The sequence below is a fragment of the Medicago truncatula genome, chromosome 8 (genome assembly GCF_003473485.1).
Source record: "Medicago truncatula cultivar Jemalong A17 chromosome 8, MtrunA17r5.0-ANR, whole genome shotgun sequence".
Taxonomy (NCBI): domain Eukaryota; kingdom Viridiplantae; phylum Streptophyta; class Magnoliopsida; order Fabales; family Fabaceae; genus Medicago; species Medicago truncatula.
The window spans coordinates 28,433,881-28,445,365 of NC_053049.1; the positions used below are offsets into that span (position 1 = coordinate 28,433,881).

General features: G+C 34.1%; 3 protein-coding genes across 4 annotated transcripts; all 3 read left to right on the plus strand.

The window, feature by feature from the left end:
* Positions 1 to 537: 537 nt before the first annotated feature.
* Positions 538 to 4,488, plus strand: LOC11409978 (phenylacetaldehyde reductase). 2 transcript variants are annotated; one of them, XM_013590442.3, is made up of 7 exons: positions 538 to 695; positions 839 to 989; positions 1,100 to 1,269; positions 1,921 to 2,112; positions 2,406 to 2,568; positions 3,489 to 3,672; positions 3,755 to 4,069. In XM_013590442.3, exons 2-7 carry the CDS (start codon positions 869 to 871, stop codon positions 3,789 to 3,791), a joined length of 867 nt encoding a protein of 288 aa, XP_013445896.1. In that variant the 5' UTR covers positions 538 to 695; positions 839 to 868; the 3' UTR covers positions 3,792 to 4,069. The 2 variants fall into 2 exon arrangements, with proteins under 2 accessions (XP_013445896.1, XP_024629322.1); XM_024773554.2 differs by lacking the exon at positions 3,755 to 4,069 and adding an exon at positions 4,080 to 4,488 and having other exon boundaries at positions 539 to 695.
* Positions 4,489 to 5,707: 1,219 nt separating this feature from the next.
* LOC112417393 (uncharacterized) lies at positions 5,708 to 6,861 on the plus strand. The gene is made up of 2 exons (XM_024773018.1): positions 5,708 to 5,728; positions 6,130 to 6,861. Exons 1-2 carry the CDS (start codon positions 5,708 to 5,710, stop codon positions 6,859 to 6,861), a joined length of 753 nt encoding a protein of 250 aa, XP_024628786.1.
* A 959-nt stretch (positions 6,862 to 7,820) lies between these two features.
* LOC112417525 (protein FAR1-RELATED SEQUENCE 5) lies at positions 7,821 to 11,392 on the plus strand. The gene is made up of 3 exons (XM_024773679.2): positions 7,821 to 8,013; positions 8,662 to 10,828; positions 11,043 to 11,392. The coding sequence occupies exon 2, from the start codon at positions 8,669 to 8,671 to the stop codon at positions 10,694 to 10,696; it is 2,028 nt and encodes a 675-aa protein (XP_024629447.1). The 5' UTR covers positions 7,821 to 8,013; positions 8,662 to 8,668; the 3' UTR covers positions 10,697 to 10,828; positions 11,043 to 11,392.
* Positions 11,393 to 11,485: the final 93 nt, after the last annotated feature.

The window sequence follows — 11,485 nt, forward strand, 5'->3', positions numbered from 1 at the left end:
TAAAATATTTGTATACACAAGTGTTGATATCTTCAAAGTAATGGAAAAATATTCTAGCTGTTTTGTTATGTCTATGAATGAATAGTTATCTCTTGGCACATGATTGTCAATGTGATCCAAAAATTCTCAGATTGACTTGAATCAATATTATTGAATGAAAGAAACTTTTTTTTATCGCTATATTAGATTGTAAAATACTACATGATTCAATAAATGGTTTCTAAAGACTTGAGAATGGGTAAGATTTAAACTTGCCCAAAAAGAAACTTAAATGGATTGAGAAAAACCTACCACACACCATCTTTTTTTCAAACTTGAAAATGTAAATTCCATGACTAATCAGTTTTAGTTAAATTTGCCAAAATAAAATAAAATTGGAGCCTATAATGAAACTGCTTAAAATGATATCAAATATGAGAATTTTTTAGTACTAGTTGTACTTAATAAAACTCATTGAACAAATCTGGGCCGTACAATGATGGCTTGAATGCACCAAATTGTGCCACTTGTCTAAGCTTTTACCTTGTCTTCCTCAACCCAAATCACTCACCCCTAACATTCTCCTTCCGTCAACAAAACGAATAAAAGAAGAAAGAGAAAAAGAAAAAAAAAGCGGTTCATCTCTTCCCCGGACCGGAACTCGAACCCAAAACCGGTTCACACACAAGGATGACGTCACAACAGGAGGGTGGGTGGTAAGTCAAAGCTTGTACTGTGTCTTTTTTTGTTTGTTGAAGTATGCTACCAGAATCAGTAATAGTTTCATTTTCTTTTTAGTATTAGATAAGATTATGGCAACGAATAATAGTTGAATCACCTACATTTTTTAATGGCATAGTTTATAGGGATAATTTCAATTACAAGCAGGATGATGAGTGGGGAAGGAAAAGTGGTGTGTGTGACAGGTGCTAATGGTTTTATTGCTTCATGGATTGTTAAGTTTCTCCTTCAATGTGGTTACACTGTCAGAGCAACTGTTCGTCACCCAAGTCAGTGCTTCTTTCTCCTTATATATATAAATTCATCACCACAACTCTCTTATCCTTTATGTTTCAGCTATTTGGTTTCCCTTATGAATGATTGGTGTGCAAGCAAGCAGGTAATTCTGAAAAGGTTGATCACTTGGTTAAACTTGATGGTGCAAAGGAGAGGTTGCAACTCTTTAAGGCAGATCTCTTGGAAGAAGGTTCTTTTGACTCTGTTGTTGAGGGTTGTGATGGTGTCTTTCATACTGCTTCACCTGTTCGTTTTGTCGTAAATGACCCACAGGTTCATTCCATGCTGTTGTGTATAAATCGTTGAATTTGGTGTGCTTGTTATTAGGTTTTATATCCGGATTATCTCATTCTTAGACTCTGATATTATATTAAGTTTAATGTTGAGTCTAATTCATCCTTACAAAACCAGCTTGTAAGGTGAGGAATGTCACTCTTTATAAAAATATTTCGGGTATTATCTCCTTTCAATGTGTGACTTGAGTTTTTCTGTGTCAAAAAGTAGTTTGTTTTTTAATGCAATCATACATGTCTTTTTTTATTTCTTTATGATGAAAGAAAAAAGTTTTTTTCTTTTTTGAACTGTAAAATTTTGGTTAAGTGATTTTCATAGGTTACCAGTTTAGCGGAGATCACGAGAGATCCTTTCATACACAAAAACACATGAAGTTGCTTCAAATTAATAACTAAGGACATTGGTGATGTATGACTTTCCAGTTCATGTGTCTGCATAATGTACCAAGATGAATATACATTTTTTTGGATGAAAACGAGATGAATATATTGTTAAAATTAAAATGGAGTTATTTCTTTGCGAGAATTCATCCTTTTCTGTCGGGAAAATTTGCAGAGCTTACTGACAACTAACACTTTCAAATTGAAGTTCTGGTAAATGCACTGTTCACTTTTGATTTCTGTATTTCAGGCTGAGTTGATTGATCCGGCACTGAAGGGAACTCTTAATGTTCTTCAATCATGTGCAAAATCACCATCTGTGAAACGAGTTATCTTAACGTCCTCTATTTCTGCAGTTGTATTTGATACAAGGCCAAAAAATCCTGGAGTCATAGTTGATGAGACATGGTTTTCAAATCCAGATTTATGCAGGGAATCAAAGGTTAGTACTGTTTTTCCTAAAATTATTTTTTTCCTTAAAAAAAAATGTGGTTTATCTGAAGTTAGGAATTGAATAATGTGCTTTTTGTTTATATAAGGAAAAAAACCTTGAATGATATAACAAAAGATTCCTAATTAAATAAGGAAACAAGTCAATATATAATGAAATATGGAACTAAATCCAAAGGAACAACTTATGTTACCCTAAATCACTCTAAGATGTAATTAATATCATAAGATAATTTTTCATAAATTAACACCAACTTTCTTGACTACTTCTATTTGTGTTATTAGTTATGGTACACACTTTCGAAGACTTTGGCTGAGGCTGCTGCCTGGAAATTTGTAAATGAAAACAGCATTGACATGGTTGCTATTAACCCAACAATGGTGGCAGGACCTCTCTTACAACCAGAGCTTAACGGAAGTGTTGAACCAATTTTAAACCTAATAAGTGGTAATTTTTCTTTAGGAGGCATTTGGAAGAGCTTATTTTGACTTATTTCATGACATAAAAAGCTTATATTAGTTTGTGGATACAAAATAACTAATATAATCAAACAGAGATTTTGTGTATGAAAGGATCTCTAGAATAGTTTACTCATTAAACGGTTATTTCATTGAGTAATTGAAGGTTGCAATTAGTTTGAACCGTTTGGCATCACTTGAAAAATTAATGGTGCCCTTTCGTATTCAAACACAATCTCTCCAGGGAAATGAAACAAAATTGATCATCGAAATTTAAAAGGAACTCAAAGAGGTGTTGATGGTGGGGTGAGTGGAAAGGAAGTTTATCAGAATAGTTTTCACTTTTCAGAGTTAAAAGTTTAATAAACTGCTAAGCCGGTTTCCTGTTAAGTGATTTTTAAAACGTGGTGTCTTAGACCAATGGTTGAGGGAGTGTTTAAAGGAGTGTGTTAGAGAGTTTGTCCTTAGCATAATTACCAACATTTTTAGTTATTTATACCTCAACGTATGTACAATTTTATCATAATTACACTTCTTGTCATGCCTGACTGAGACTGCAAGAGTATTACCAAATATTTTTTATCAATTTTGTATTGATATTAGATAAGATTTAGGTGTTTAATGACTAAAGAATCTGAATCTCTGATTCATTGTTACAACTATTGAAGGTGAATAGCATTTGTAGTGACTGTTGGAGTTTTCTTTTCCCTCTTGCTATCAGTCATAATCTGCCAATATTTGTCTTTAATATGTCATTGAATGGTTACTGATTGATTAATTTATATGTTTCTTTGATTAATCAATAATAGTGGATTTGCAATGTGAGACATATTAAGTAATGTCATATTTATTCCAGACAAGAATTGTCCTGTTGCATAATATAACAACTTTTTGAATTGTTGGATGCAGGTATACCTTTTCCAAATAAAGCATACGGATGGTGCAATGTGAAAGATGTTGCTAACGCCCATATTCTGGCATATGAGACTGCTTCAGCTAGTGGAAGATATTGTTTGGCTGAGAGAGTGGTACACTATTCAGAACTTGCTATGATTTTACGTGATCTGTACCCAACTTTACAAATTTCAGACAAGTAAGTTCAATTGCTATACCTCTCAAGATTGCATATAAAATATGAATTGGGATCTGCATTTTTTGAAAACCGCTGTTTTTAGGTCTTTGCTTGCTTCTTGTTTGAAACACTCGGCGTAAAAATAGTAAGAGATGAATGAAACATTTTGGAACAAGAATTGAATTGTCTTTGATTGTTTGTGCTTCCCTTTACTTGGACCATACAAAAAACAGAAATTAGATTTCTGCTCGGTGATGTTTCTCTTCAGTTTACTCTATCTCACAAGGGTTATAAAGGCTTTTGTCCTCATGGGAAGTTGTTCATCTCTGAGAATTTTGTTATATGAAACAAAATTCATTTCCCGTGCAAAGAAGTTAATTTTTTTCTTCTCTATTTACTAACATATGCAATCTCTACAATTTTATAAGGTGTGAGGATGACGGGCCGTATATGCCAACATATCAGATTTCTAAGGAAAAGGCTAAGAGTTTGGGAATCGAGTTTACTTCTTTGGAAGTCACCCTCAAGGAGACTGTGGAAAGCTTCAGAGAGAAAAAGATCGTCAACTTTTAATTTGTCGCGATATTCCACTTAATAAATTCTTGACAAGATGTTAGTGTCATTTGATCCATGAAGTGAAAGTGAATCCCCAACTTAGTACGATAACATTTTCACTTGTTGAAAAAATGTTGACAATCTCAATCATGTTGACTTTGTGATTATTCTAGGAACAAGTTATTTCGGTTTCTTGTTTCATTTTTTGCAAAAGTCCTGTCATTTGTTCATGTAAACCAATATTATTATTTCATCTTGAAGGATTTTGGGTCTTTGTCTTCATTTTAGACAATAAATTTGAGTTAGAAAATTTCTGAAGAGATCAAAGTTATATATGAACCACTGTAGGAGAAAAAATAGAAAACATTTACATTTCTAGCTAATGAACCAAATTCCTCTAAGGTATCAAACTTCCAAAGATCATGAGGGTTTGGAACATGATCTTATGAACTGCAAAAAACCAGCAACCAAACCCTCATGTTCCAACAATGAACCTCAGATTTTGTACTGCCATCAAGTCTTTGAAATACTGTGGCAATGTATCCTACATCCTAACCATCTAGTAGAAAATCAGAACACAAAGCATATCAAGTGTCACAAGCTTGTCACTGCTAATGACAATTCTATCAAAAGTTTACTGTTGTCACTACCTCCAGAGTCCCCAGCATAGCCATTTTATTTAGGTGACTGCGATATTTAATTATAAGCGGGTTTGATATTTAATTATAAGCTCCATCAAATTTTTGACCCAATCTTCATGTTGTCTCTTCTAGCCAATGTAGACATTGTCAATATGTCTCAGCCCAGTTGTTAGGCGAGGACAACTCGCCCTTCTCAAATATTAATCACAATTTCATCGTAAATGTGTCATTCAAATCGTAGATTTCACTCATGATTTTTTTCTTAGTCGCTTTTACGAATCTAGAAGATCAGTGTAGGGCGTTGATAGAAGGTCCATGACTCATTCACAAATGTGATTATTCTCATGGATCTTATAGAGGGGATAATATATGCAATCATAACAAATTTATTGCAATTTGTCATAAAAAAAAAATTGATTACAATTATATATCCATATCCATATCCATCTGCACTAAGTTGACAAATTATCTAAGGTGGTCTTATTCTTCTTCCAGGAAAGTACAATTATACGAATACTTCAAAGATATGGTAGGAATTCAAGAACATGATACTTCAAATAAAAAAATATTCACATGTCAATATTGAAAAACATTTTTAAGGACCAAAACTTATCCAACACTTAAGTTTAATAGTATTAATATAGAATTGTGAGGTGATATACAAAATATATAAATTGTAGTAAACAAACATTGTTTTATTACACAGGCAAAAGTTAATTCTCTCATTGATCATAATAATAATTGTTGGAACTATCACTTGATTAATTATTATTTTGATCAAGACACTGTCCAGGAAATTCTTAAGACTCCTCTGTTTCGTCAAATTGAAGAGGATAATTTAATTTGGAGAGTTGAGAAAAATGGACAATATTCTGTTAAAAGTGCGTACAGGTTATGCATGGAGAATATAGTAGATAATTCTCATTTGTTTCGTCCAGGTGAATGGTCTTGTATCTGGAAACTTAAGGTCCCCCCGAAAGTAAAAAATCTGCTGTGGAGAATTTGTAGGGGGTGCTTACCAACTTGAGCACGGTTACTGGATAAAGGGGGTGAATTGTTCATTTATGTGTGTTATGTGTGAAGAAAGTTATGAAGACACAAGTCATGTGATGTTTGATTGTCCGTGAGCAAGGAAAGTATGGCAGGATTGTTTCTTTGTAGGCAAGGTGAATTTGGTAATGCTAGGAAATAACACAACGGCTGAAATCATCTTTGCGTTGCTGCAAGAACTGTCATTCGTTCAAACTGAGTTGTTTGAACGGTTCTTTGGAGTTTGTGGAAGAGCCGTAATTTGAGGTTGTGGCAGAATGTTACAGAAACAAGCCAGACCATATTAGAACGCGCGAGGCAGCTGCTCTTCAATTGGAAGGATGCGAATAGGAAACAGCAGCAAGGCAATATAGCTGTTCAGCAGCACAGCAGCATAGCTGTTCAGCAGCACAGCAGCACGGCTGCTACAGCAGCTGGTCTGAATTCAGCTGTACAGCTGATAACAGATGTGAACAGTGCGGTGCAATCTACTCCGGTTAAATGGCAGAAACCAGCGCATGGTAGGTTAAAGTGTAACGTCGATGCATCGTTCTCGGATGATTTAAACCGTGTTGGTTTTGGTTTTTGCATTCGTGATGAGGGTGGAAATTTTATACGAGCAAAAACGATGTGGTCGAATCCGGTTTGCTCAATAGATGTTGGAGAAGCTATGGGACTCTCACATGCTATCCAATGGGTACATGAACTACTACTAACAAATGTGGATTTTGAATTGGATGCCAAGAAAGTTGTAGATTATTTTAATAGAGGAAACAATGATATAACCGAGTTTGGAGCAATAGTGGAGGAGTGTAGAAGAAGTTGTAATCTTTACTTTGAAAACTCTAAGGTAGAGTTTAGTCGGAGACAAGCGAATGAGGTCGCTCACACTTTAGCTCGAGAGGCCACTTTCTTAGCTAATCCCCATATCTTTAATGTTGCACCTCTTTGTATTTCGACTTTGAGTATTAATGAAAAACTATAACCTATTTTCCCTAAAATAAAATAAAAAACGTTTTTTTAGGGTTGTGGTAAACAAACATATTATGTACCAAAAAATTGGAATATAAGCATATAAAGAAAAGAGAATTGTTTTTTGAATATTCATTGTTTCCTAGAAACATATGGAAAAGACCAAAAACACACAAGCGGTAGTTAACTACCGCTGGCTTATAACTATAAAACTGGTGGTAGTTAACTACTACCGTTGGGATTTTGGTCACTTCCATCTTTTCCTAAGAAACAATAGATCTCAAAAAAGCAAGCTTCTAAAGAAAAATATGATAAACATAACGGTTGTGGGCAATATCAGACCCATTATCTAAAATTTAATATAACAATCATAATCCTATGTAACCACCGCACCGTCTTTGTTCATCGCGTCATAATCTTATGGAATATGTAATTGCTAATTTTCCATTGATGATTTTTTTCATAAGTAGCCTAGCGGTAAGGTTTCGAACTCCGACTCTTACCTATACTATGCATTATCCATTATCAAGTGATCAAAGCTCAAGGGGGATTGACACCATTTAATTGAAAACTTTAATTTGACAACTCGAGGGTGATTTTGGGTCAAAATTGACCCTAAATCACCATCTTCGATAGACAAAAAGAATAAATGACTGACGGCTAAAGTTTGAGAAGAAGAGTATCTTTCATTGATCACTTGCTTGACAACTTAATGTTTTGGAGGGTTCAAAGTCAATGAGAGCGGTGTTACTATTATTCAGGTTGATAACAAAAATTAAACTTAAATCTTTGTAGGATTAAATCTTTATCAATTGGATCAACATATAAATTTGACATTTTAATTTTTGCCTAAAATATTTTTTTATTTTGGTACAAATTTTTGCTTAAAATATTAAAAATAACTTTAAGGTTTATTGAATACTTACATTTTTTTCATACAAAAAGATTAAACTTAATTTTTTGTAGAATCATTATCAACGTATAAAATTTGTCAATTTTATATTTTTTTTCCCCTATTTGCCAGGGAAGGAACCGAGTTAGCAGAGGTTGGATTGCGAAGATCGAAGCAACCAACCCAGTTAGCTGCAGAACTTTCCCTCTTTCTTCCTCCATTGCCGTCGTAGTTCGTCGATCGTCGCTCTCACCTTCCACCAACGCTCATACAGTAAGTTATGCATTTCCCTTTTTAATATTATTGTGTTTTTTGGACCATAAATATGATGAATTCGATGTGAAATTAAATTGAAAACTATAGTATAAATTTTTCCTTTTCCTCTAGTTTATCAATTCACTTTTCATTCTTGAGTATCACCAGTAGAGTTAGGGCATGGGTTTTTGGTAACAACCAATTTTGTTCCTGAATTTGACTGTGTGAGAAGCTGTAGTTAGAGTATTGAATGTATCAAAATTGCAAATACATCCTCACGGGTCACCTTTATTTGTAATTTTATCGACTAAGTTGACTAACCCAAAACGCATCTGACGACCGAAATGACTAACCAAAGAGACACGTATTTGAAATTTCGATACACCCGTAGACTATAATGACACTGTCTCACATGTTCAGAAACTGTTAAAAGACTCCCACATTGGTTGGCCTGAATAAGTAACTGTTTATAAATGGGGCACAAGCCGATTTTGTGGGGCTGTGTTAGGCCCAAGCCCACACAGGAAACTAAAATGAATGTTTACCTTTTTAAAATATGTTTTCCAACTCAACTTATATTAACTAGATTTGAAGGTGACTTTGCATTTTCTGGATATATATTTGCTCTTTGTTTTTAAGTCTATGTATGTTTCATTTTTTATGTAGGGAAAATATGGAGATAAATGAATGTCAACCAATTGAAACTGATGAGCCTAGAGATATTTATCTTGGTCAAGTTGTAAATAGCAAAGATGAAGCTTATGACTTATACCAAGAGCATGCTTTCAAAACAGGTTTTAGTGTAAGAAAGGGGAAGGAGTTATATTATGATAATGAGAAAAAGAAAACACGTTTGAAGGACTTTTATTGTTCCAAACAAGGGTTTAAAAACAATGAACCTGATGGTGAAGTGGCTTATAAAAGAGCTGATTCAAGAACAAATTGCTTAGCTATGGTCAGATTTAATGTGACCAAGGAAGGAGTGTGGAAAGTTACCAAGTTGATATTGGATCACAATCATGAATTTGTACCACTTCAGCAAAGATATTTGTTACGTTCTATGAGAAATATGTCAAATCTCAAAGAAGACCGCATAAAGTCTTTGGTGAATGATGCCATTAGAGTTACAAATGTTGGGGGTTATTTAGGGAAAGAAGTTGGTGGAGTTGACAAACGTGGTGTAATGTTGAAAGATATGCATAATTATGTCTCCACTGGAAAGTTGAAATTTATCGAAGCCGGAGATGCTCAATCTTTATTGAATCACTTACAAAGTAAACAAGCACAAGATTCCATGTTCTATTACAGTGTACAGTTAGACCATGAATCACGTTTGACCAATGTCTTTTGGAGAGATGGTAAATCTGTAGTTGATTATAATTGCTACGGGGATGTTGTGATTTTTGACACTACATATCGTAGTAATAAATACAACTTGATTTGTGCCCCCTTTGTTGGTGTAAATCATCACTGGCAAAATGTCATGTTTGGTTGTGCCTTGTTATTTGATGAAAGTGAGGTTTCTTTTGCTTGGTTGTTCAAAGCATTTTTGGAGAGTATGGGAAGCCAACAACCAAAAACAATCTTTACAGCTCATCATCCAGTCATGGCTAAAGTGATTGGAGAGGTAATGCCAAATGCATGTCATCGTTTATGTTTATGGCACATAGCTAAGAATGCTCCTTCACATTTGGGTTCTCTCATTTCTGATCAAAAGTTTCAAAACTTATTTAGTAAATGCATGGAAGGTTGTGATTCAGAAGAAGAATTTCAAAGAACTTGGGATGAGATGATGAATGTGTATACGCTTCAAGATCATCAATGGTTGATCAGTATGTATGAAATTCGCCATAAGTGGAGTACTGCTTATAGCAAGAATGTATTCTCTGCTGGTATCAAGTCCTGCCAAAGGATTGAGAGTACAAACAATGTGTTGGATGAGATTAGAGAGAAAACAACAACTCTCACACAATTTTTAGTGGCATTTGAGAAGATGTTGAAAAAGTGGCGCCGCATAGAGGTTGAGGAGGAATTCAAAAACAGACAAAGTACACCTCCTCTTGTTATAAATATTAGTGAAACATTACGGCATGCATCTACGGTATATACTCACAAAGTCTTCAATATTTTTCTAAATGAGTATCTTGAAGGAACAGGTGGAAGCACTTCTATAGAGATTAGTCAATCCAATAATCTGTCAAATCATGAAGTCATGTTGAACCACAAGCCTAATAAAAAATATGCGGTGACATTTGACTCTTCTAATATGAAGATTAATTGTAGTTGCCGCAAGTTTGATTCAATGGGCATTCTTTGTAGTCATGCGTTACGGATTTATAACATTAAAGGTATTTTAAGAATACCTGACCAATACTTCTTAAAAAGATGGTCAAAAAATGCAAGGTCCGTGATTTATGAGCACATGCCTAGGGGCATGGGAGAAGATTCTACCTCCAATTCAGTGATCAATGATGATGATGCTGGTATTCTTTATCGCAATGCTATTATGACGTCATTCTACTATCTAGTTTTGGAAAGTCAAGACAGCAAAGAAGCTCAAAATATTATGTGGAAATTACTTGATATTGGAGTTGAGAGGGTGCGAAAAGGTGTTGGCAAGGCCAATTTAAATTCAGATGTAGAAACAATGGAGACAAATGTCAATGAAAATGAGGAAACATGCTTCAGACCAATGGTCTGAATTGATATATTTTTGCAACAGAGAAAGCAGTTAATTCGTCTATGGGTGAGAAAACCAATGTTCTGAATTGCATGGACAAACCTCCTAAGTTGTTTATGCTTATTTGAATGTGCTTCCGCTTGTTGATATATTGTAAGTTTTATTAGTTTAATATTACTCTACAATTATATTATACTTGATAGTACTTTTTTATCCTTTGAAAGGAATATCATTCTTAAATACTCCACCATTGCTGTTCAATAACATGTTGCAAGAAATGAACTCATGTCATTATTTAAGTCACTATATAGATAATGGATAAACAATATATGAAATTTAACATTTGCACTGATTTCTTTTGTGGCAGAGATCTTAAAATTACTGTTGGTTACCTGAAAGTAGCAATTCCCGTGAAGGGCAATGCCAATGTGTTCTCAGGATGGAAGTTTGAAATTATATGATGGCGATACAGTATTTTGTTCTATATTTGTTGCTTAAGCCAAGTTTGAGTTTAGAGTTTTGTGTTTTATACAGTTTCAGTATAAGCTTAGAATCTGTTAAACCTTCACAAGGCCAATAGATGTTCAGAGTTTTGTGTAGAAATGCTGTTTATATTTTATCATGTCAGAACCCATTGTGTCATTGTGACAGATTTATAATTTGCTTCTTTAACAAGAAAAACTCAAATGGTATTTGGACCTTGGAATTATCATTTTTCATTTAGAATTGCAAATTTTAGCATTTCTTTGCATATGGACCTCGAAGTTATCATTACATACTGTTAGATGTTTTGCTCAAAACACCTTTGCT

Coding starts and splice junctions, on each gene's coding strand:
- LOC112417525 (XM_024773679.2), top strand. CDS start 8,669: ATGGAGATAAATGAATGTCAACCAATTGAAACTGATGAGCCTAGAGAT.
- LOC11409978 (XM_024773554.2), top strand. CDS start 869: ATGATGAGTGGGGAAGGAAAAGTGGTGTGTGTGACAGGTGCTAATGGT. Junction 990..1,099: donor AGCAACTGTTCGTCACCCAA/GTCAGTGCTTCT, acceptor GCAAGCAAGCAG/GTAATTCTGAAAAGGTTGAT. Junction 3,673..4,079: donor ACTTTACAAATTTCAGACAA/GTAAGTTCAATT, acceptor CAATTTTATAAG/GTGTGAGGATGACGGGCCGT.
- LOC112417393 (XM_024773018.1), top strand. CDS start 5,708: ATGGACAATATTCTGTTAAAA. Junction 5,729..6,129: donor TGGACAATATTCTGTTAAAA/GTGCGTACAGGT, acceptor AGTTTGTGGAAG/AGCCGTAATTTGAGGTTGTG.